Raw genomic sequence first — 23,285 nt, forward strand, 5'->3', positions numbered from 1 at the left:
TTGTGTTGGAATAAGTAACAGCTGAACTTTGCCTGTGGATTATAACGAGTATCACTGAAGCTCAATTCAGTGGAATGTTTGACTGAATTGAGATGAAAAGATTTTATAATAATATTTAAAAAAAATTTCCAGCAGGCCGTACACTGAGAGCTGCCCTTCAAATTATTCTATCACTTTATTCTTTATATATATGTATATATATATATATATATTTATATGTACATATATATACATATATATATATGTACATATATATATACATACATATATATACATATATATATATATATGTACATATATATATATATATGTATATATATATAAATATGTACATATATATACATATACATATATATACATATATATGTATATATATACATATATATATATATATGTATATACATATATATACATATATATATATATATATATATATGTATATATATACATATATGTATATATATACACATATATATATATATATATATATATATATATATGTATATATATATATATATATACATATACATATACATATATATATGCCGCCTCGTTCTGTATTTCTGTATTAAGGCCACATTATACTTCTCCGACTGCGTATGCGTTATCCGTCTGCGTCACCACGGAGACGCCTCGAGCATTTATACTTCTGCGTCGTGGTGACGGACACTCGCTGCAATTTCCCGCCCGATCAGTAGGGGTCGCTGCGCAAGGTTGTTGTGCTTCTGGCTACAGTGAGCAATGGCGTCCGAGAAAGAAAGAGAGAGAAAGACTGTTGTTGTTGAAAAAGTGGCCGTTTCTCACTTTTCTGTGTCACGGAACGCAGTTTTAAGATAATTTGAGGCGAGAAATTGGCCATTTAGAGTCTAAACATGTGCTGTGTGTGTTAAGATATGACGTATTTATAGTTCGGCAGCGGCGTTATCGGCGGGGATCAGCTCCGCCTCTGTCAGGACGCCCGGAGCGCACTGAGAGCCGGCACAGAGCAGCTTAGCTCGGCCTGTCCTGAGGACCAATCGCAGCTCTTGCCGTCTCCGTAGTCCCTTGACGGAGTGACGGACACTTAAAAAATATTCCGTGCACCCGGAGACGACGCAGAGGCTCTACGACAGGTTCTGCGTCGACGCAGAGGACTCTGCGTAGCTACGCAGAGCACTTTACGCAGGAGTATAAATTGGGCTTTAGTAAGTGTCCGTTGTATTTTTGTACACGTTCAATAAAGATTATTTAAAAAAAAAAGAAAAAAAAAAGAAAGTCTTCCTGACTGCCGAGTGCCTGTAATAAGTCACATTTCCGGGTCTAAAAAGGAGCTGTAATGGTGTTTTATACCAAGACAAGGCAACAGTGGGATGTTATTAACACTTAAAACACATAAATATGAAGAAAAATAGCTCATGAGCTTGTTTTTGTACATTTTCTTTTAACATTCAAGGACGGCAACTCGTCGGAGTGGGCGGAGCCAGCGGCGTGTTTCCGCTCAGAAGAACAGGCCACAGACGTGATCGACGCAGCCGTGCGGAGAAATTACCGAAGAGTGGCGGAACAGTTGTGTGGAACCGGGGGGACTCTGGTAGACTACAGTCTGTCTGACCGCCGGGGAGCTGCGGGGGTTCGCGCCGAGAAGACGACGAGGGAGAAGAGACGGAGGAGGAGGAAGAGGAGGAGGCGGCTGGACTGTCAGCAATGGAAGCCGAGTTTCGGGAAATCGATGAGAACGGGAGCTGGAACAGCGTTTACCAGGTAGGAGGTGTCGGTAAATGAAGGCGGACATAGACCGTCCGTCGGCGGAGCTGTCACCTTTACAGGCCCCAGAGAGCCTGAGCACCAACACGACCACCACCACCAACCACCCTCCAGTTAGTCAGTGAGCCGGACTTGCTGTAGTGTAGCCCGGGTTTCGCCTGTTCACAGCAGTCCGATGATTGATGAGTCTGTCTGGGTCCCAACCTAAGACTAAAGCCCCTTTACTGACCACTGCAGGCATGGAACCACACGAACATGTTGCGATTATCGTGACTAAAATCATTGCGATTCGCGATATCATTGTGATTATTTATGACTAGAATGGGCTTTGAAGCTATTGTTTTTCTACATGTGTGAATGTAAATGAGCAGAGTCTTCTTTGCGCACGGTACCAACGTTTGGTTCATATCTGTAAGGTTTTCAGAAAAACTTTTTTGGAAAGTGTCGCAATTAACTGATCATGTTGCCATGTTTCATGTTATAAAACACGGTAATAACAGTGTAAAACAACCCCACACAACTTGCGTTACAACTTTTTACAAAATCATGTTAGTTGCCAAGTGTATAAAGTGCTATAATCGTATCAAATGCTCGAAAACACGACATAAGTTACCACAACATTTGACTTGATGAAGAAAAAATCACATTAACAACAATGTTTATGTTTTAAGAAAACACAACATGCTTTACAAAGAAAGTAACTAAGTGTTGTAATGTCACAACAACATCAGCTTTACAGTGGACATTTATTATTATAATTATTAATAATAATAATAATAATAATAAGAATGTCATACATTATTAGGTCCTGGAATGTCTTGTGCCACTTCAAAATAAATCACTAAGACTGTATGTCAGCGAGGTCAGCATTTCAAAGTAACACGTTTTTCTTCATTAATGGTTATTCTGATGATGGAAATTCACCAGAATCAACCTGACGTACTTACATATTTTACCAATTTGTCTTAATTGTCATACAAACTTATTCTTGTAGGACGACAAATACTCATACGTGTCATACGAAGAAGCTGATTTTTCACTGCCTGCACTTTTCATGTCGCATTAGAACTGTAGTGTGACTTAATGTTTATGTAATGCTATTTATGTTTGTTCTGTTACAGGAGATTCGTCATCAGTCTTGTGAACTCCCCTGCAAAGTTGCCAAATTACCCGAAAACAAGACTCGGAATCGTTACAGAGATGTTAGTCCATGTAAGTTGCCCTTCCTCTGCCTCCGTGCACTCACTCACATACTAAACAGTTCTAAACATTTTAATTTTTTCTTCTTAGTGTATGACAGTATACGTTTTTTGTTTTTTTTCCCAAACAGCCAATGTTGACTTATTCTTTACTGGCTTTTCCATGGCTGTAGGCTTCACAAATGTCTGATCTCAGGTCAGGTATTGTAATAATCATGTCCAATGACGCAGTGTTAGTGTTACACAATAGACAGAAAGAAGAACATTGCTCCTCTGAGGTCAGACTGACGTGAAAAAAAAAAAAAAGAAGGATCTCATTTCCAGTTCATAACTTTTGGTATTGCTGTGTAGTTACTGAAGTTGCCATTGTGGCGATAGCACATGCAGTTAAAGCTAAATGTTCACACTGGCTGTGTTATGATTTCTTTTGAGTCACCAGATTGACTATAGTGACTATTATTCAAAGGAAAACATCACAAACCAAATCCAAATGCTTTTCATTTCATGTTTTCATGTACAAACTTGTTAAAAACAATCTGGATAGAATGTGATATCCATATATATTCACTGGACAGGTCATATTCACATGTAAGGGCAAGTGAGGCCTAATCCACACCTAACAGAACGTTCCCTACACCAGGGAAAGTGTAGGGAAAGCCTATGTGCGTAAAAGCAGGTTAAGGGTTAGTTTACAGAGGTGGGGTTATGACGTCATCGTAATGTATTGGTTGTATACACAAAGAAACATACAAGTTGGAGGATAAAGTGTTTTATAGCTTCCAAAATGCCCGTTCTGTGTGGACAAAAAACATTTTCAGATTCCCATAGACTTGTGTATGGACCCCCTGAAAGTCTCAATTTAAACCTGCTTTCAGTGGAATACTTAAATTAAAATACATGCTATCAATTCTGACAGCCATCACTGATGCTGAGTGGGAGGTCAGTGATGTGGGTCTCCATGTAAATCTGATATAAGGAACATTTCGTGTATTCCAGGAAGGAGAAATTTGTGGTGGATATTGCTGATGGCAGCTTTAATCTATCACCAATTTGTATGATTTTAATGTGGTGATAGGAAGTTGTAGTATTTGGGGAAAACCCAGAAACCACAAATTGGCAAAACCACAACCACAAATTGGAAAAAGGCTAATAATCATCCTTTTGATCTATCATTTGTTTTATCTTTATTTAAAAATCTATTAAAAAGAAACATTTGGATTACTCATTCATAAGTATTTTAATGCAAGAAACTGGTAGAAAATGCAGATTTTAACTACTATGTCAAAAACTTTGAAATCTAAAAGTAATCATTATGAAATGTGTTGTTAAAAAGGAATTGTATTACTAAATGTACATTCTGTATGTTGGCCCCTCTTCAGTCATCCTGGCTTCAACTGCTTATGTTTCTTTGATGCTAAATAATGTAGCTAAGAGTCTGAAGTGAATTATCTGTCAACAAGTTGCTTTTCTCTAACTCTGTGGTTTCCTCTTTCTTACACTAAATGAGAAATGCAAATTGTAGAGATAAGGCTGCAAATAGTTACTGTAAATGTCACCTAACTTTAAATTAACTTGACGTGAAAATGAGTCACACCCTCTTTACTTTTAACTCGGATGTTCTTTGAGTAGATATCAAAAAAACATTGACACCTCAGCGTTGAAGCTGAAAACTAACACCTGTGTTATGACAGACAGACGACGCCATTTGTTCTCAGCAGCTGTTTGTGGATCTGAGAAGTGCACTGATAATCCCTGGGGGTTGTGGCAAATGACAAACACACACACACACACATGCAGTATTTACATGATTCTTTTTCTTCTTCTTCTCCTCAGTTGACCACAGCAGAATATCTCTGCAGCTGGGTACGAATGATTACATTAATGCCAGCCTTATCTCAGTAGAAGAGGCGCAGAGGAACTACATTCTCACTCAGGTAAGTGTGGAGATAATCCTCCCATTTAATATAAACACTATTTTGATCAGCAGCACTATAAACGGCATAATCCAAAGGGATCACACGGTTAGATCAACACCACAGTTAATCTTGATGAATGGAAGATTTATTTCTGGACTCTTTTCTTGGTTGGTGGTGTTTATGAATGTTTGCCAAAAAAAGGTATAGACGGGTAATTAAAGTATCAAGTCAAAGAAAATAAATCCTACAGATTGTAACAACTGAGGACTCCTCTGCTTGCTTGTGTTTTGTGCCTACAAAAGGAAAAAGGCCTGTTGTAATAACATGGTGGTACAAGATGGTGGCCCCCATAAAGCACGGTCCATGTATAAAGTAAAAATAAAATGCTTAATGTAATCCTACAGCAGAAATTCTTTATTTTAAAACTATTTTTTGTAAACGTACTAATCGGTATTGTAATCAATTTAGTGCTGGGCACTTTAACTGGGCAGGTTAACGCACGTTATCGGACGACGCGTTTCCATGACAACTGACCGGAAAAAGATGCACGTGACGTCATGTTTACGTGCCTCGACACCAGAGTCCAGGCACTGTTTACCAGTTAGCACCGTTAGTCGCATTAGCTCCTTTAGCACCGTTAGCATGCCTACAGTCGAACTGCAGCGGTCTGTTTATGAAACGAAAAAGAGCAGCGCTACAAATAACCAGCGTACCTGTGTACTGCGTATGTGTGCCTCTGTTTTTAAAGTTAAGCGTTACTTTAGAGACTCATTTTAACAATCCAGAGTCACGTAACCATGCACGTCTTTTTCCGGTCAGTCGTCATGGAAACGCGCCATGCGTTAAAGTGTGTTGAAGTTGACACCGTTAACCGCAGCTATCCCGTTAACGAGCCCAACACTAATTCAGTTTCCCTGAATATCACACTGGTCCTTTTTAAGTGTTTTGTACTGTTAATGTTCAGTGGGTTTGAGTTCAAATGTTAGATACTACGTATTCATCAGCTTTCGTCATCTCATCTGTCATTAGTGGAAATTGCAACTGTGGTGGTCATTAGTATTTTTTACACAGCTTTACATAGTGATGCGTTTGGGGCCTTGGATATTAAGGCAGCATACATTATTCAGTGTACTTGTCTTTAAGAACTAGTGCCGTACCAATTCAGTGTGTATCAATATCTCTCTCGTCCCAATTTGTTGAACAGACGGACTTTTGTTGCATTTATAGATAGATTGTCAAATGCCCTGACAATTACTGTTAAAATTATGCTTTTTTCAGGGACCCCTTCCACACACATGTGGTCATTTCTGGGAGATGGTGTGGGAGCAGCGGAGCCGCGGTGTGTTGATGCTGAACCGAGTCATAGAGAAAGGATCGGTAAGTAGTGTTTTTGTGTTTCCTCACAGTCCCAACATTTTAACCACACTGCTTCTCCCTCTCTGTTACACTTTGTTAACGTAACCCTTCATTTGGTTTTTAGGTCAAATGTGCCCAATACTGGCCACACAGAGAAGAGAGAGATGCCATCTTTGAAGATACCAATTTCAAGCTCACCCTCGTCTCAGAAGACGTCAAGTCTTACTACACAGTCCGTCAGCTGGAGTTGGAAAATCTGTCTGTGAGTACATCAACATTCTGTTGCATTGCTGGGAGCTGGGGGGAACTTGGTGGGACAAATGAGACCATGGTGGACCACAACGGGCCATTAAGCTATAGAAAGACTGCCAACAATGTCATACAACTACTTTGAGTCAGCAAGCTTAAAACAATGGCTCATCACTCAAGCTGACATGGTCTCAGACTGTAGGGCTGTAGTCTTTTTAAGCACATATTTAGTTTTGCAAGTCTGTCAGTAGAATGAAGCACATTCGGAGTGAGAGTTTGGTGCCTTAGATCAGGTTTTTCTTGTTGGAATCATTCCGTCCGTTCAGTCTGATCATTACAAAGATTCCAAGGTCGATGTCCGTAGCATGAATTGGTAAAAAAAATCAAGTGGGAAGTTTTCAAAGTTATGTTATGTTTGTGACTTGGATCTTCCTCTGCAGACTCAAGAGACTCGTGAGATTCTACAGTTTCACTACACCACCTGGCCTGACTTTGGTGTACCGGAGTCTCCCGCCTCCTTCCTTAACTTCCTGTTCAAGGTCCGAGAGTCTGGGTGCCTCAACTCAGATCAGGGACCAGTGGTGGTGCACTGCAGTGCCGGCATCGGCCGCTCTGGGACCTTTTGTCTTGTGGATACGTGCCTCTTGTTGGTTTGTACAAACCTCTGCTGTTGAGAAATCATGACGTTGTCAGACTTTTATCTTTTGCACCAATTTTTGTATAGGAAATTAGCTCACACTTATCTATAGAGAGTGATCTGGTTCGATCATCCTTACAAGGAGCTCTAGGTTGACATTTAGAAGTAGACCAAACCTAAGATTTAGACTCATTTGCTGCTTTCCCTGTGAACTGTAGATGTCGATGCGTAAGGACCCGTTGACGGTCCGTATTCGCGATGTGCTGCTGGAGATGCGGCGCCATCGAATGGGTCTGATTCAGACAGCAGATCAACTTCGCTTCTCCTACCTTGCTGTCATTGAAGGTGCCAAGTACATCAAAGGAGATACTTCTCTGCAGGCAAGTCCTTCTCCTCTATTCTACTCTTTGTTCTTCATCTTCATGGTCTTTATTTAATCAAGCGTTTCTGAAAAGGGATTTTGTGTTTTTTTTTTTTCTTCCTAAAGGAGTCATGGAAGGAGCTGTCAAACGAGGAAGACGATCCTCCAGAGTTCACACCTCCGCCTCCTCTTCCTCCTCCCAGAGATCCTTACAACGGCAAAGTGGAGCCATCCTTTTTCCCAGAGTTCGAGGAGATCACTGAACACATGGAGATCTGGAGTTTGGGGTATTTACAATGCTAATGCTTATGCAGCTAACTGCGCCCAAGACCTGATTTTGAAAAATCAAAAAGTAGACTGAGACTGGTTTGAAATCTGACACCGAGTTGCAACGGTCTAAAGCCCAATTTATACTCCTGCGTAAAGTGCTCTACAGTTACGAAGACCCCTCTACCTCGCCGGAGAGCCAAAATATTTTTTAAGAGTCCGTCACTCCGTCAAGGGAGACGGCAAAGGCTGTGATTGGTCCTCAGCCTGTCTCTGGGCGGCATCAACGGGCATGTGGTGGGTGCTCTGATGATTGATTGAGGTAGCACACGGCGTAGAAGTTCATCCAATTTGCCAGCCGACATTCGGAAGTACCTGAAGTGGGTTTCTTTGTCCATGTCCCTCAGCGGTCCAAAAGGACTGTTAAATTCGCCTGCAATCAGTCTCGGTACATTTAGTGGACGTACATACCACCTCTGAACACGTCTCCTCATTCTTTCACGTCTCTATTTTTGTATTAAAAGTATCTGTGTTTCAATGTTATTCAGCTGCAACAACAACAGTCTTTCTCTCGCGGACGCCATTGCTCACTAGCCAGAAGCACAACAACAACCTTACGTAGTGGCCCCTACTGATCGGGCAGGAAATTGCAGTGCGTATCCGGCACCACGACGGAGAAGTATGAGGGCTCGAGGGGTCTCCGTGGTTACGCAGTTGGATAACGCATTACGCAGTTGCAGAAGTATAATGTAGGAGGTGCTCACACCGTGCTTCAAGGAGCAGCAGCTCCAGCGTTTAAAAAAAGGGGGAGGAGTCTCAGCCTCGCACTGGGTGGAAAGGGAATGAGAAATGAAAGAGTGACAAGACTGGACTAAAATAGCCAATGTTTGACCAGAGGGAGGCAGTAGGTAATGTCAAATGTCAACATGGCTGAATCCCAATTCCACCCCTTCTTTCTTTCGGGAACGTTCTTACCCTTAGCACCCTCAACTCTGTATTGAGGGCCAAGAAGAACTCTGACAAAAGGGAAGGGGGAAGGAGTGGAATTGGGATTCAGCCTCAACACTAAGCTGTACTGTGTTCTCACTCACATTCTCCACTTATTCAGGTCCTCACAAGAGCCCGAGCTGCGAAAGAGGAACGTTGCTGCCCCCCAGCCTCCCCTCAATGAAGTCGATGAGCCAGATGGCCACATGGTTAACCAAGATCTAACCGCTGAAGCGCCAACCAAATCCCAGCAGCAGCAGCAGCAGCAGCAGCAGCAGCAGCAGCAGCAGCAGCAGCAGCAGCAGCAGCATCATGAGGCCAGTGAACAGGAGTCCACCAAAGCAGCAGAGCAGCCAAAGGAAAGCTCTCCTGTTCCAGGGACGTGGTCCCCTGTCTTAGCCAATGTGTGCCTGTGCACAGTGCTGGCTCTCAGTGCTTACGCCTGCTATCGAGTCTATTTCCACTGATGCCTCCTCCTCCTCCTCCTCCTCCTCCTCCTCCTCCTCCTCCTCCTCCTCCTCCTCCTCCTTTGTGTTTCCCCCCCGTCTCTCCATTGATGTTGCTAAGTGAACTTCACTGGCCAATCAGCCTGCTTTGACGCCGGTGTTTACTCTGCGAGCGAGTGGATTATCTGGACTCCAGCAGATTCAGGTTCACTCGTTTTCATAATTATTTTTATTTTTTTTCAAATTCAGTGCGAGGGGGCGTGGCCGGCTGGGACAAACTGCCGCCACTCCTCACCATCAACCCCGCCCCAAACATCGTGTCAAGCGTGTCATCTTAGATGCTCTCAGGGCCTCAGTTTTTCCAGGTGTCACACGTTTATAACGCGTGAACTGACTTAAACACAGACTCAAATATAATAACAACACATATCGCAGTCAGTAGAGGAAACGCGCTTGTTTTAGCTCTCTGTTCCATGAACCAGGACGATTCGCCGCCCATTTGTACACACACCTCGTCTCTCATTCACCAAAACGTTACTTATGAGTTCTTCCATTTCATCCTTTTGCGAATGTGTCCGTTACGATTTCACGTTTTTCTTTTCCTCTGCTTACACAAACGGATCAGAAATCATAGATCCAGATCTTTGACCAGCCTGCCTGAAAATATGCCAGTTAATGACATTTTTTTTTTTAAATGTTTTTGTTTGTTTGTTTTGTGTCAATATTAAACCCAACAGTAAGCTGAAGTGAATGAACGTAAGAGGGAAACCATACTGTGTCCACTAGATAGGAGATGCATGCTGGGGTGGGCACTGAAATGTTATCTGTCATCACTTGTGGCTCGTGTCGGGCTAACAGGAGGCATGCTGGTCGAGCCCATACAGTGTGTGTGTGTGTGCGCGTGCGCGTGTATGTTTGTGTGCATATATTAGTGCAATTGTTAGTTATCGTATAAATGTTTTACTGATGCTTGAGTTAAAACCTACTCGGTGAGAAATATTAATGTAACATTTACACTACCGTTAAAAAGTTTGGGCTCACCTATACAGTTTTTTTTGTTTTCCATTAAAAGTCAGACTTTTATTCATCAAAAGAGTTGAAAAATGAATAGAAAATATAGTCAAGACATTTACATGATTAGAAATAATGATTTTTATTCAAAATAATAATAATTTTGCCCTTTCATCAAATAACCAGCAAAACTGTTTTCAGCTGTGCTAACATCATTGCACAAGGGTTTTCTAATCATCAATAGTCTTCTAACACCATTAGCAAACACAATGTACCATTAGAACAGTGTAAATGTGCCTCTATACACCTATGTACATATTACATTAAAAACCAGACGTTTGCAGCTAGAATAGTCGTTTACCACATTAACAATATGTGGAGTGTATTTCTGATTCATTTAATGTTATATTCATTGATGAAAAGGGACATAAGTGATAAGTGACCCCAAACTTTATAACAGTAGTGTAGAGTATGTCAAATGTGAGATGTGAAGATTGAATTATCTGCTTCTCTGTGTGTTTTCTCTCCCCGGGAGCTTCAACAGTGAAACCAAAAGACTTCATGAAAAACAACAACAAAGAATAGTGCCGTAACAGGCGATATGTGACCTTGGCATTCTTAAATTGACACTGGATAATAGATGTATTTTTTTAAAGGAAACACCTGCCGTTCTGTTTTGTTTGGGAGAACAACTTTTCAGTCACAAAAAAAAAAAAAAAAAATAGTATGGAGGCTTTTTTTTTTCCTTTTTTTTTAAACGCCAAAAGAATGTGTACCATAACCTGAGAGCAGCTGATGCATGTTGTAAAGTAATCAAATGTGCGTCGAGTCGTAAAAAAGTAGCCAACACCCAACTTCTTTTTCGCCAGCAATACAAATAGTGAATAATGTGTCACCCTTTACTCAAACAAACGCAGTTTGACAGGTAACCAAGGACTTTGAACAAACCAAAAAAAAAAAAAACTCAAACACCAGCACAGGGATGAAAACAGTACACTGTAGTAATAATGTGTTGCATCATGGAGCAGCTCTGAGCTCACAGTGATTTGTTTCATTTGAGTTGTGTTGTTTTTTTCTCTAGCATGATGCATTTGTGAATCAACAGGTTTGTCCTAAGAAGAGATTAGTTAAGCTGCTAGCCTTCAGTTTACCTTTGTGACTCGACTAAGTGCAGTGCTTGAGTCTGACAGCTGTATACCTTCCTTTTAGAATGTATGAACGTCCTGTCAAAAGGACACACCCTTACTCGAGATATATATATATACATATATACGTATATATATATATAAAAAATGTTTTTTTCTCCAAATCAGGTTTCAGTGTGCTGAGTTTTCTTCTGTTATTTTTCTGATTTAGTGAGGGATTATATCTCAGCACCTGTGCAAGCCATTGCACCAGGTTCTCCTGTTTTTTCTATACTTATGCTGAGCTCAAAAAACATGTATTTTTTTATTTACATTTGTTCTTTTCCTTTTTAAATAAAAAACAAGTATACGATTGTATTTTTGTGTGGTTTGTGGAACAGAGTTAAGTCGTGGTCCTGATCAATTGCCATGTTATTATGTTATTAAACCTATTGTGGGTCAGAAATGAACAGAAAAGCTGAAAACCTTTTTGATTAATCATAAACATATTTATACAGAATAATGTAGAGCCATGGTTCTTAAACTGTGGTACGTGTAACACCAGAGGTACATGAGCTGTTCTTCTGTATACACTAGAGCTGAAACAAGTAATTGATTACTAAATTAACCGTCAACTATTTTGATAATCGATTAATCAATTAATCAATTAGTTTAGCTTTTTTCGTGATTAAAACAAGATTTCTGATTGTTTCAGCTTCTTAAATATGAATATTTTCTTCGTTTCGTTGCTCTACACAACAAAAAAAAATCATTAAATCTGAATCATTTTCGTTTGTAGACTAGTGTATACCATGGTATGTAATCAGATTGGAGCTGAAGAATTTTGAAAATTGAACAAAAAAAACGAAAAAAAACAATAATTAGAGTCGCCTTATTATTACTCGCTCCATCTTAATCTGTCGATTATTTTCTCGATTAATCGTTAGGTCCACAAAATGTCAGAAAATGTTCAATGAAGATTGACATTTAAGAAGCTAAAACAATCAGAAATCTTGTTTTAATCATGAAAAAAGCTTCAAACCGATTCATCGATGATCAATATAGTTGACGATTCATTTAGTAATCGATTAATTGTTTCTGCTCTAATGTAAACAGCACCACATTTAAAGGCTCAGAGACTCAGCTACTAGTCGACGGAATAATGAATTATATAATGAACAGAAATAAATTCATGTCTTGAAACTAAATATGTGTCTATTCGTGTTAATGTAGCTTAGAATTCCATTTCAAACACTTGGTTTTTACACTAATTTGGACGGCAGACTCTGAAACATGATGATTAAATTATGAGGTTAAATCTTACAATCCAGAGTGTTTTTAAATGGAGGATTTATGTGGGAAACATGAGAGTCAATGGAAATATGTATTTGATTCAATAGAAAATAGACAAAAGTCAATCAGGGAATTGAGATCAGTAAAATGCAGACACTTCTATTCAGGTCTGACATAAACATATAAAACACTGGTTATCACAAGTATTACATGTCAAAATAACCTTCAATCCACTCATGTGTGTTTTACAGCAGGACTCTCAAACTTAAACGACCTCTGGGTCACAGAGAGACAACTGTTTTACATCTGAGACGAGTTCTGGTGTGTTTTCAAACCAACAGCAGGTGGCACTGTGGAGCTGTCAATCTCTGGGTCTCTGTCTCTCTCACTATTGCTTCACTCTGAACATGGAGCTTTGCCTTTTCTGTTGCCGCCCACTCTTTCCTGTCCTCTCTATTGTAACACACCGTTTACCTGTCAGTTGTGTGGAGTCATGACATTTCCTCTTTTACGCAGACAGACAGACAGACAGACAGACAGACAGACAGGTTTTAAGGGATTAGTGGCAGCGGCGGCTACTGCGTTAACTGCTGTTGCCTATTTTATTCTGAGTTTGTGACACATGTAGACACGCGTTTCTTTTTTCTGTACAGTCTTCATGAAAAACTCCTGATTATAACATCATTAGTGTTCCAAAAAACACACACACACCCAGTTTATTTTTAACACAAACACTCAAGAGGCTAAAGCACAAACTGTTCCACTAAACTCAGCCCCAAAGTCCCTGGGTTTGATTATCATTATGATCATTATTAGTATTATTCTTATTAGTGCACAGGACCTCACAGTTACTCTAAAGGAGGGAAGAACATGTCTGAAGACACATGTATTGCTCGAGTCTTGGCTCCCTTTCGGGGTGCAGCGCAGATGATTTGGCAAGAAACTTGGCTTGAACTTCCTGTTTGGGAAATCAGAGGCGGCAGGCGCTGGTACGTGCTGCATGTAGAGGAATGCAACTTCAACGGTGAGTAATAGCACTCCCAACGTGCTCTGCTGACGTCGAGCCAGCAAGTTAGAACAAGCTGCGTTAGGAAAACAATCAAGGTGTGACCAGGGACCGGAAGTCATTTAAAGCCACAGTCTGAGACTCATGACTCACAGCTGGTGGTGAAGATCACCCCCTCGTTTCCTTATGATCAATCAATCAATCAATAAATGACATTTGTTTTCTACCAGGCCCTTTTTGAAAAAAATCATAATAATTTGGTGAGAAATTCCGGTTCAGCATAAAAAAAGTAACTTGAGGAAATGAAACGTGTATGAAAGTACGTCGCAGTGACTTGTTGGTGCACAGAGTCCACACTCACATATGGACTAACATGAGATATCTGCTCTGCTGACTCTTCCAACATGTGTCCTGAGTTTAGTTATTAACCTGGAACTTCCCAAAGGCTGGCCAGCTGTGACAGTGAGGGGGGGGTAAAGAGGAGGAGGAGGAGGACGACGTATCTTTGACTGTAATTCTCGTTCGTAGCACACAGATCCTTTTTTTTTCACAGCCGAGCCGAGCGAGGATCAGGAAATTCCTAAAGGCAAGGGGAGTCAAGTCTAACCCAAGCATGACTCTGCAAAGACTGAGTCACCGTAAACACCAACGCAATACACTGGAAGTTTCACACTCAGAAGACTTAGCACGCTGTCAGGTGAACCATGTCTCCTCATGTCTTTATGATTTCAAAAACTCCAGCAAGTCGTGGGAGTGAGTCAGACTTTGACAGCTTTCAGTATCGAGCGCCGCTGGAATGTAACCCTACACTACACCTCTGTAGTACTTAACACTCCACGGGAGTATTTCCATGATCCTTCTTTATATCGTTACTCCAATACATTACATCACTCCATTAAAATCGTATTGTGTAAAACTCACACACACACACACAGAGGTTTGTGCTGCCAGTCGCTGCACTCCCACTTCCACTCATTTGGATAAACTAAGCGAAGTCTTAACTCTAATCTTAACCAGTTCCTCAGAAATGAGGTTCTGCCTCATTAGGACCTGACAAAGTCAATGTTTAAGCCAGAAACACACACACACACACACACACACACACACACACACACACACACACACACACACACACACACACACACACACACACACACACACACACACACACACACACACACACACACACACACACACACACACACACACACACACACACACAGAGAGGAAGTCTATATGTACATAAAGTACAAGTGTATACATACATATATACTTTATGCTAAGCTGTAGCAACTGCTTTTTCTTCTAAAGTCTCAAACTTTCCAAACTATGGAAACACCGACTCAGTCGAGATGGAACCAGCGATATCAAGATCTTTTGGCTTGTGACCTCGACAAGCAGCGTCTCGTTGGGGGCCTCGTTTCAAACGATGAAAACAAAACATAGTTTTCCTCCTCGAAGCATCACATCCATCTGAATCGATTTCAATTCAAATTTAAAATCATGCAAATATAATAACCCTACTAAATACATAAGCCTTAGGATGAGGTTCTATCCACATAAGGCTCCTCAACCAGGTGCATTATGTAATAAATGATAAAATCCTCCTAATATGTCACAGAGACTCAGGAATAATGTTCATATAACAAACTGAACTCACCAACAACAACAGTACAGACAAAATATTTGCATTAAAAAAAATATTTTGCAGACTGCAAATCATGTTTATGTTTTGAAATCATGTTTTGGCATGTGGCGCCACCTACCGCCATCTACCAATCATTGCAGTCAGTAGAGTCTCAGCTGCCGAGCAACAACGGGTTGACAGTTACGTCAGAAAACGAAACCTAAAAGACCTCGGTATTTTGAATTTTAATGTAGTAACCGTTTTTGGCCACATTCTTACATATGGCACCTTTAATTATGTTGTTTAGACTAAATATTTTAACTTCATATGTACATATCTATACATATATATGTATGTATATACACACACATATATATTAGTGTATATACACATATATATATATATACATACACATACATATATATATATATACGTATACACATGTGTATATATATATATATATATAAATATAAGTATATATACACACATATACACATATAAATATAAGTATGTATATTGTGTGTTTTTCCTAAGCGTCTTGATTGTTTGTTTTGAACGGAAAATGGAAAAACACTGTGTTGTTGGTCTCATTAAACTGCAACCTCTCAATCTTTGGTCTCTGGTTACGTCTGTTAAGACATTCACTCGTGAGCAGTTCCTGTTCCTCTTCCTGTCTCCCCCCCCCCCAGCCCCCCCCCCCTGCTGTTCAGGACCAACTGTCAGACAAACACACTGATGTGATATATTCTACCTCCACTGTCACAGGCTAGGTAACATTTAGGTCATAGCGTAAATATTTCGAGATTGGAGATGGTGTTTCCTCCTTGGTGCGCTTCAAAGCTGCCGCAAACTTCCTCTCCCCGAGAGCTTGACGTCGTCAGCGACACATGTAAACAAAGCTGGTTGACCGGCCTGCCTCACCGCAGATGTCACTGATGTACTTTTGGGTTCATGTTGATGTTTTCATCATAGCAACTGCAGGAAAAAGTGACAAAACCTTTGCATGTGCGTTTGTGAGCTCGCCAGTGATTTTTGTGGTTCTAACAACAACAACAACACTTGGTAATTGGGTTAAAGGTATAAAAACATGTTGAGTTGAGCTATTGTAGGTGGTGGTGGATATTGTCAAGCCTACTACTGCCGTCAACACACCTCACTTCCTGTTGCGTAATCTGTGCATGTCAAAGCCTCACACATCATTAATATTGTTACGTGTCTGACATCTATGATTTCACAAGAGTACAGTTGAGAAGTTACTGTACACAACGTCTTCTAAAACAAAACAACCATTTATACTTCACTTTAAATTATTATTATTATTATATTATAATATTATTATTAAAAAAATTTTTGTATAACTGCAAATTAAAAAATTCATGGATAACAATAATATTTATATTTTACCATTGAAAATGACCATTTTCCATTACCTTATCAGCTAAAAAGCTTCTACATTCTGGTGTAATAACCATTACAGAAGCATAAAAAAATAATTTTGGGCAGCTGTGGCATAAACCTGACAGTGAGTGGTGGTTTATTTCTTTCATAACTTATACGTTCTCTTTGAGTCTCAACAGGTACGTACATTTTTCCATAACAAAGATTTCTTGGACAATTCCCAACCACTGTTCCTGATTTGAAGTGTTCACATTGAGCCAGTTTCTTGTGACGGCTTTCTTGCTTGCTGCGAGTAAAACTTTAGTCAAGTATTGATCTTCCTTCATTACAACATTATCAATATTTCCAAGGTACATCACAAGTATTTGGGATTTCATATCCCAAAACGAGTGTTGGTCTATTTCTATCTCCTTCCTTCCTTCCTACTTACCTTCTATCTCCTACTAACTACCATCTCCTTTCTACCAACCTTTCTTCTAAGCCTAACCCTACTGACCGACTGACTGACTGACCTACCTATCTTCTATGTGCTTCCTACCTACCACCTCCTTTCTTCCTACCTACCTACCATCTCCTTCCTACCTACCTACTATCTCCTTCCTTCCATCCTTCCCACCTACCTTCTATCCCTTTCCTACCTACCTACCATCTCCTTCCATCCTTCCCACCCCTACCTACCAACCATCTCGTACCTACCTACCTTCTATCTCTTTCCTACCTACCTACCCTACCTTCTATCTCCTTCCTACCTACTATCTACTTCCTACCTACCTTCTAGCTACTTCCTTCCTACCTACCTACCACCTCCTTTCTTCCTTCCTACCTACCATCTCCTTCCTTCCTTCCTTCCATCCTTCCTTCTATCTCCTTTCTACCTACTATCTCCTTCAATCCCATCTACCTTCTATCTCATTCCTACCTTCCATCTCCTACCTACCATCTCCTTCATACCTACCTATCTCCTCCCTACCTACCATCTCCTTCCTACCTTTCTTTTATCTCCTACCTACCTTCTAGCTACTTCCTTCCTACCTACCACCTCCTTTCGTCCTTCCTACCTACCATCTCCTTCCTTCCTTCCATCCTACCTTCTATCTCCTTCCTTCCTTCTATCTCCTTCCTACCTACTATCTCCTTCCATCCATCCTTCCCATCTACCTTCCAACTCATTCCTACCTACCTACCATCTCCTTCATACCTACCTATCTCCTCCCTCCCTACCTACCTACCTATCTGCTACCTACCTACCTACCTACCTACCTACCTACCTACCTACCTACCTACCTACCTACCTACCTACCTACCTACCTACCATCTCCTTCCATCCTTCCCACCTACCTTCCATCTCCTACCTACCATCTCCTTCATACCTACCTATCTCCTCCCTCCCTACCTATCTGCTACCTACCTACCTACCTACCATCTCCTTCCATCCTTCCCACCTACCTTCCATCTCCTACCTACCATCTCCTTCATACCTACCTATCTCCTCCCTCCCTACCTATCTGCTACCTACCTACCTACCTACCATCTCCTTCCATCCTTCCCACCTACCTTCCATCTCCTACCTACCATCTCCTTCATACCTACCTATCTCCTCCCTACCTACCTACTATCCCCTCCCTACCTACCTACCATCTTCTTCCTACCTTTCTTCTATCTAACTACCTACCGACCAATTAAAAGTGCCCATTTTCTGTTGTATAGTAATGAATCACAGACAGATTGAGGAGCTGACAGCAGCAGGAGGATTATCTTTATTTATTTTCCTCTCATACAAATTGCGCAATCTTCATGAGTGAACTAATGTGCAATGTTTCTGTCATGGTTTTGCACTGACTTGACAATCAAAAATAAGGAACAACTACCTGTCCAACAGGCCTATTTAATCATCTTCTCATGTGCACTGTTGCCTCACGACCATGGGCTGAATGAAAGAATGAAAACGTGCAGTTTACTGTAACTGTCCACCTCATACTGTGACGTCATCTGTGCAATAAGAAGGATCATTTCTTCAAAACCTTCAGTATAGTTTAAATTTCACTTCCATTATATTCACAATTTTCAGTGCCCGGTTGTTGAAATAAAACAGGATGTTCACTTCATCAGCCAGCATGTCACAGTTCTGGTAATCTAGGAAAGTTTTGAGAGGCAGCTTTGAGGAACAGTGCCACGGGCAGAACTTTCTATATGGGTGGATCATAAAGGACCTCGAGAGCTCACTTAAGTATCTCCTTCCTTGTTCTACAGCCACAGTCAGTGAAGAACGAAACACAATAATCAAACTTTATCAGCGTTAGATCATGTTGGCTCATATCTGATGACTCAAGTCAATTTGATGTATATATCGCCCACCATCACAAACACAATGTGCCTCAATGGGCTTTACAGTTCTTTTACACAGCAAATGTACTTTTCTTTTTCATAGGTGACACAGTATTTTGTGTACATCTATACTTTTAAATTCTACCATTTCTATTCTGTTGAATGACTGTTTGAGAGAATGTACGCCAGAATATATGTATGCTAGTCAAGGTTATTATAGTTAACGAAAGATTTTTGTTAACTTAAATTTATAAAAAAAATGGAGTTAAAACCCCCCAATAAGTAACTGAAACTGATTTGTGTGTTTAAAAAACTATCTTTGTACGTTTATTTCATACTTTTGGGTTTTGAAAGGTTACAATGTTGGACATAAGGCTCTGCAAGTTTAACATAACATTAGTTACGTTGTTAGTCTCATGAGGATTATTTATTATTATTGATGTTATGTTCATGTGTGTCTTTAGTCTGTTGGCTATATTTTCTACCTAACTGAACACCCACCAACTGCATCCAACCTATTATTGTGCCAAATGTTATTCACATTTTGCATTTCAGGCTAATATCTCATATTATATTTGATTCAGAGACAGTTGTTCACCTGTCATCATACATTTTTAAAATGGTATTTGTTGGGTTTTTATGACACACACACATACTTTTTTACAGACCTTTTTGCATCAGGAAGCTTTTATCTTTATCTTTAAGAGAAACCTTCTATCCTTAGACATCACATGAAGAAAAACTGTGGGATTCCTCAACCAGGACGCACAGACGACACATCACATTTACAAAAAGAGGTGTATAAAATACAGACATGTAAAATGTAGAAACAGCACGAATTGTAACAGATGCTCAACTGGTTTTAATATTTATATCAATATTAGTGATGTCAGGAGCACAAGGCTGTGGGTGAGGAGTGATATATGCTTACGTGTGCTGTAACACTGCCTAGTGAAAATGAGTCACGCCTGCATGGAATTCAAGATTAATCGGTAAAGTAAAATTAAAATATCGGATTTTGTTCACTGGTAGAAAATAAATCATTGAAGTTAATTTAACCTTAAACTACAAGTAGTATTTTAAATTTAATTTATGTGAATTTGACCAAACTTAACAGGAAATCCCATGTAACTGTTATAACAATAAAATAATACATTGTGTATAACACAAGTTCAATTCAGGACTTCTTTCACAGTTCTTTAAATTAGAGTAAAAGGGTGTATAATGTCAGAGAATAGCAAAAAACCCTCATGGAAACCTGACTAAAGTCTAAGGAGATGTCAAAAACATCTACATGGCTAAAATCCTCACAATTGTGAATCTGCAACTAGTGATTATACGGCATTTTTGCATTAAACACATTATAACTAATGCATGAGATCACAAAATATTACAATTTAAGAGGTTAAAATGAGAGAACTTTACTCAAAGTCATATTTTAAACTGCCACAATTGCACTAAACAAGTTTAATATTCACGGTTAACATTTACGTTTCCGTGTAAGATTCCAGAATTTGGTAAAAAGAAGAGGTCAACGTAAGGTTTTAACACACATATTGCAATTGCACTGAAATAAACTCTTTCTCACACTCAGATGTTACTCTAATAAACCAATGTCCATTTTGCAAGGAGGACCTGATGTTACACAAGACCTGGGCAGTGGTTCTTGCTGTGTAGTGACCGCAAGTCACTTCTGCTCGTCAGTTTAGTGTTTTCACAGTCATCGACATCAAAATAGCAGAAGTGAACAAAGATGTCGAAATCTTGGTTAACTTCAAGACAGATCATGTTCTGATGCATTTACCGTAGCTCAGGCGCCCTGGCTTCCCGTTACAACCCATGGTCCGGATGTCCGGAGCTCCCTTTCACTTAGAGAAGAAACTGTAATTAAACAAGCAAAAAAATCACACTGTTACTTAGGCACGCCGTTTATTCATTACCGTTTTATTTACAGGCTTTAAGTTTGCGTACACAGATATTTGAGGCCGAATGGCTGTAGTAATATCCTCGTGTACTGAAACTTAAGAAGAAAAATGTTGAATATGGTAAATTCCGTGTTTTCTTTTCTTTCTTTGTACAAAAACGTTGTACTTTAAGGTCCGCAATTTACTTAGAAGGCAAATAAGAGAGCATTTTTGGGCAAAATGAAAATGAACTTTAGCTCTGGTTACTTCAAACATGGATCCATGGAAGAAGAAACGACAACAACAGATCAACAACATTCAGGCCAGAATTGCAGTTAGCTCCTGTCTGCTATCAGTGGCTCGTCACTGACACATTTTTAGTAATGAATACCTCCGAAAAGAATATCTAGTTTGAGGTGTGACATCCTTTCAGTCAGCGAAACAAATTTAAGACATATAATATTCAAAAAAAGGACATATAAATAGAAAACAGAACAGGGCCCAGAATAGAACTGTGAGGTACTCCATGTCTGCACTGTGGTCTGGTGGATGCAGAACAACAAACAGCATGAGACTAAACGAGGGCGGAGTCGGTCGGTAACATTTTTAATCAGCTGATTGTGTACTTAATGTTTTACATACAAACCAAAACGACAGCAAATTGATTCTACAAATATAAATATACATGCTACGTATGTGTGGTCTATGATGTACTGCCTTAGCCACTAAGCCCCATTTGTTTTTCAAAACACACCTTTCCCAAAATGTTGCACCATACTCCACATGTTCTCTGACTGCCATCAACATGGATGCTGTTTATTTTTGACTCATCAACTCATTGAAAACACTTGTTAGACCATCACATCATGTGTGTGTGTGGTGGGAATCGTCCCCATTTTGCACAGAACAACATCAGTCGGCCATTTTAAGAAGCCACTTAGGCCTTTTTTAAGAAAATGAAAGCATGAATTTGACCTCTTTTTGAAAGTTATTTTATATTTAGTAAGAGTCAATGAGATTCAGGATCCTCAGATATGACATGTGGGGAAGTAGAGATGTTATGAGTGACTGACAAACACAAGGCTTTTCATAACATTCACAGCCTTTTCTGTTTAGATGCCTGGAAAAAAATCTAGTGTAATGTAAAAAGATGACGTGGTCATTATCACAACAACAACAATAATTGTTTATGTCTGATGTGTTGATTTCTCATTAGCTTCCATAACTGTGATTGCATATCTACTTGCAGTCCACTAATAATACAAATAAAATGTACAAATTGATCATCATTATCAATTTGTCGTTAAATTATCTGTTGTTTTTTTTTTAATGACGACAAACTTTGCATTTTTGATATGACAATAGGTGAGTTTCATAGAGTAGAGACCCTGTAAATAACACCATTTTAAAGTTGATTAATGTTTGGCTCTGGGAGTTCAACGTGACAGATGGTACACTCTCGGAAATAAAAGTGCTAAGTAGAACCATATAAGGTTCTTCAGCTAGTCCTCATAGGAGAACCCTTTTGGAGGGTTCCACCAAGAACCCTTTAATAAAGAGCTTTTAAAGGGCTCTCTGTGTTACCAAGAACCCTTGAAAAACCCTTTCTTTCGGGAAAGGGTTTTTCAGAAGCAAATGACTCCAGGTAGAACCTCAGCCCTTGTAGAAGAACCCTTTTGGAACCCTTATTTCTAAGTGTGTAACCTGTTACATGTCAATTATTTATCGATACATAATCCTGAAAAGTGACAAAAAAATAACATGTTCAAATGTCATCTCACTCAAAAATAGACAGATGAGAACATACAATGGTACAAACGTGTTCCTTTTTTAAAGAATGTTTTTGTTACTGAAAGTCTATTTTTGTACCTGAACCACTTTCAATACAACTCACTGGTATGTGATATTATGTACTTATGTACTTTTAAGAGACAAAATGATTTGATTTTAACAATTTTTATGCACGAATACAGAGCTAATTAATGTGATAAAAGTTGCAAACATACACACAGAATGTGCACAATGTACATAACTTTTCTATGGAACATTTTCCTGTTTTTACATTTTAAAAGGATTTTTGAAAAATGTCATTCACTTTCCATCCTTTGATAGTCAAAAGGTACATTTCTTGTACTTGTGAGGTAACATTGTCCATTGTGCACCTCTACAGGTACATACATGTTCTCGTCTTGAACCCAGTTTGTGTTGTTGGTTCATCATTGTCCAACAGTCCAGAAGTCAAATCATATTCAGTTTACTGATGTGACTCATGGCTGAGGAGCCAGAAACTGCAGCTATTACAGATATTTATTTAGTTGCGCAATTGTCAAAATACACACAAAAAAAGGTACAAATGACTTCAGTCGACTCTTCACACGCGTCACAACTGCTGCTGCACATCTGTCTTACATGTGGGTCAAATTACAATGTCAAGTT

General features: G+C 39.6%; 1 protein-coding gene across 1 annotated transcript; it reads left to right on the top strand.

The window, feature by feature from the left end:
• Positions 1 to 1,656: 1,656 nt before the first annotated feature.
• On the top strand, positions 1,657 to 9,182 carry ptpn1 (protein tyrosine phosphatase non-receptor type 1; the record flags this gene model as incomplete). Its single annotated transcript, XM_083895587.1, has 9 exons — positions 1,657 to 1,740; positions 2,865 to 2,955; positions 4,776 to 4,876; positions 6,137 to 6,235; positions 6,339 to 6,476; positions 6,904 to 7,113; positions 7,319 to 7,480; positions 7,588 to 7,748; positions 8,837 to 9,182. Exons 1-9 carry the CDS (start codon positions 1,684 to 1,686, stop codon positions 9,180 to 9,182), a joined length of 1,365 nt encoding a protein of 454 aa, XP_083751713.1. The 5' UTR covers positions 1,657 to 1,683.
• Between the last annotated feature and the right edge of the window lie 14,103 nt (positions 9,183 to 23,285).

The sequence above is a fragment of the Microchirus variegatus genome (genome assembly GCF_963457635.1).
Source record: "Microchirus variegatus genome assembly, chromosome: 9".
Taxonomy (NCBI): Eukaryota; Metazoa; Chordata; class Actinopteri; order Pleuronectiformes; family Soleidae; genus Microchirus; species Microchirus variegatus.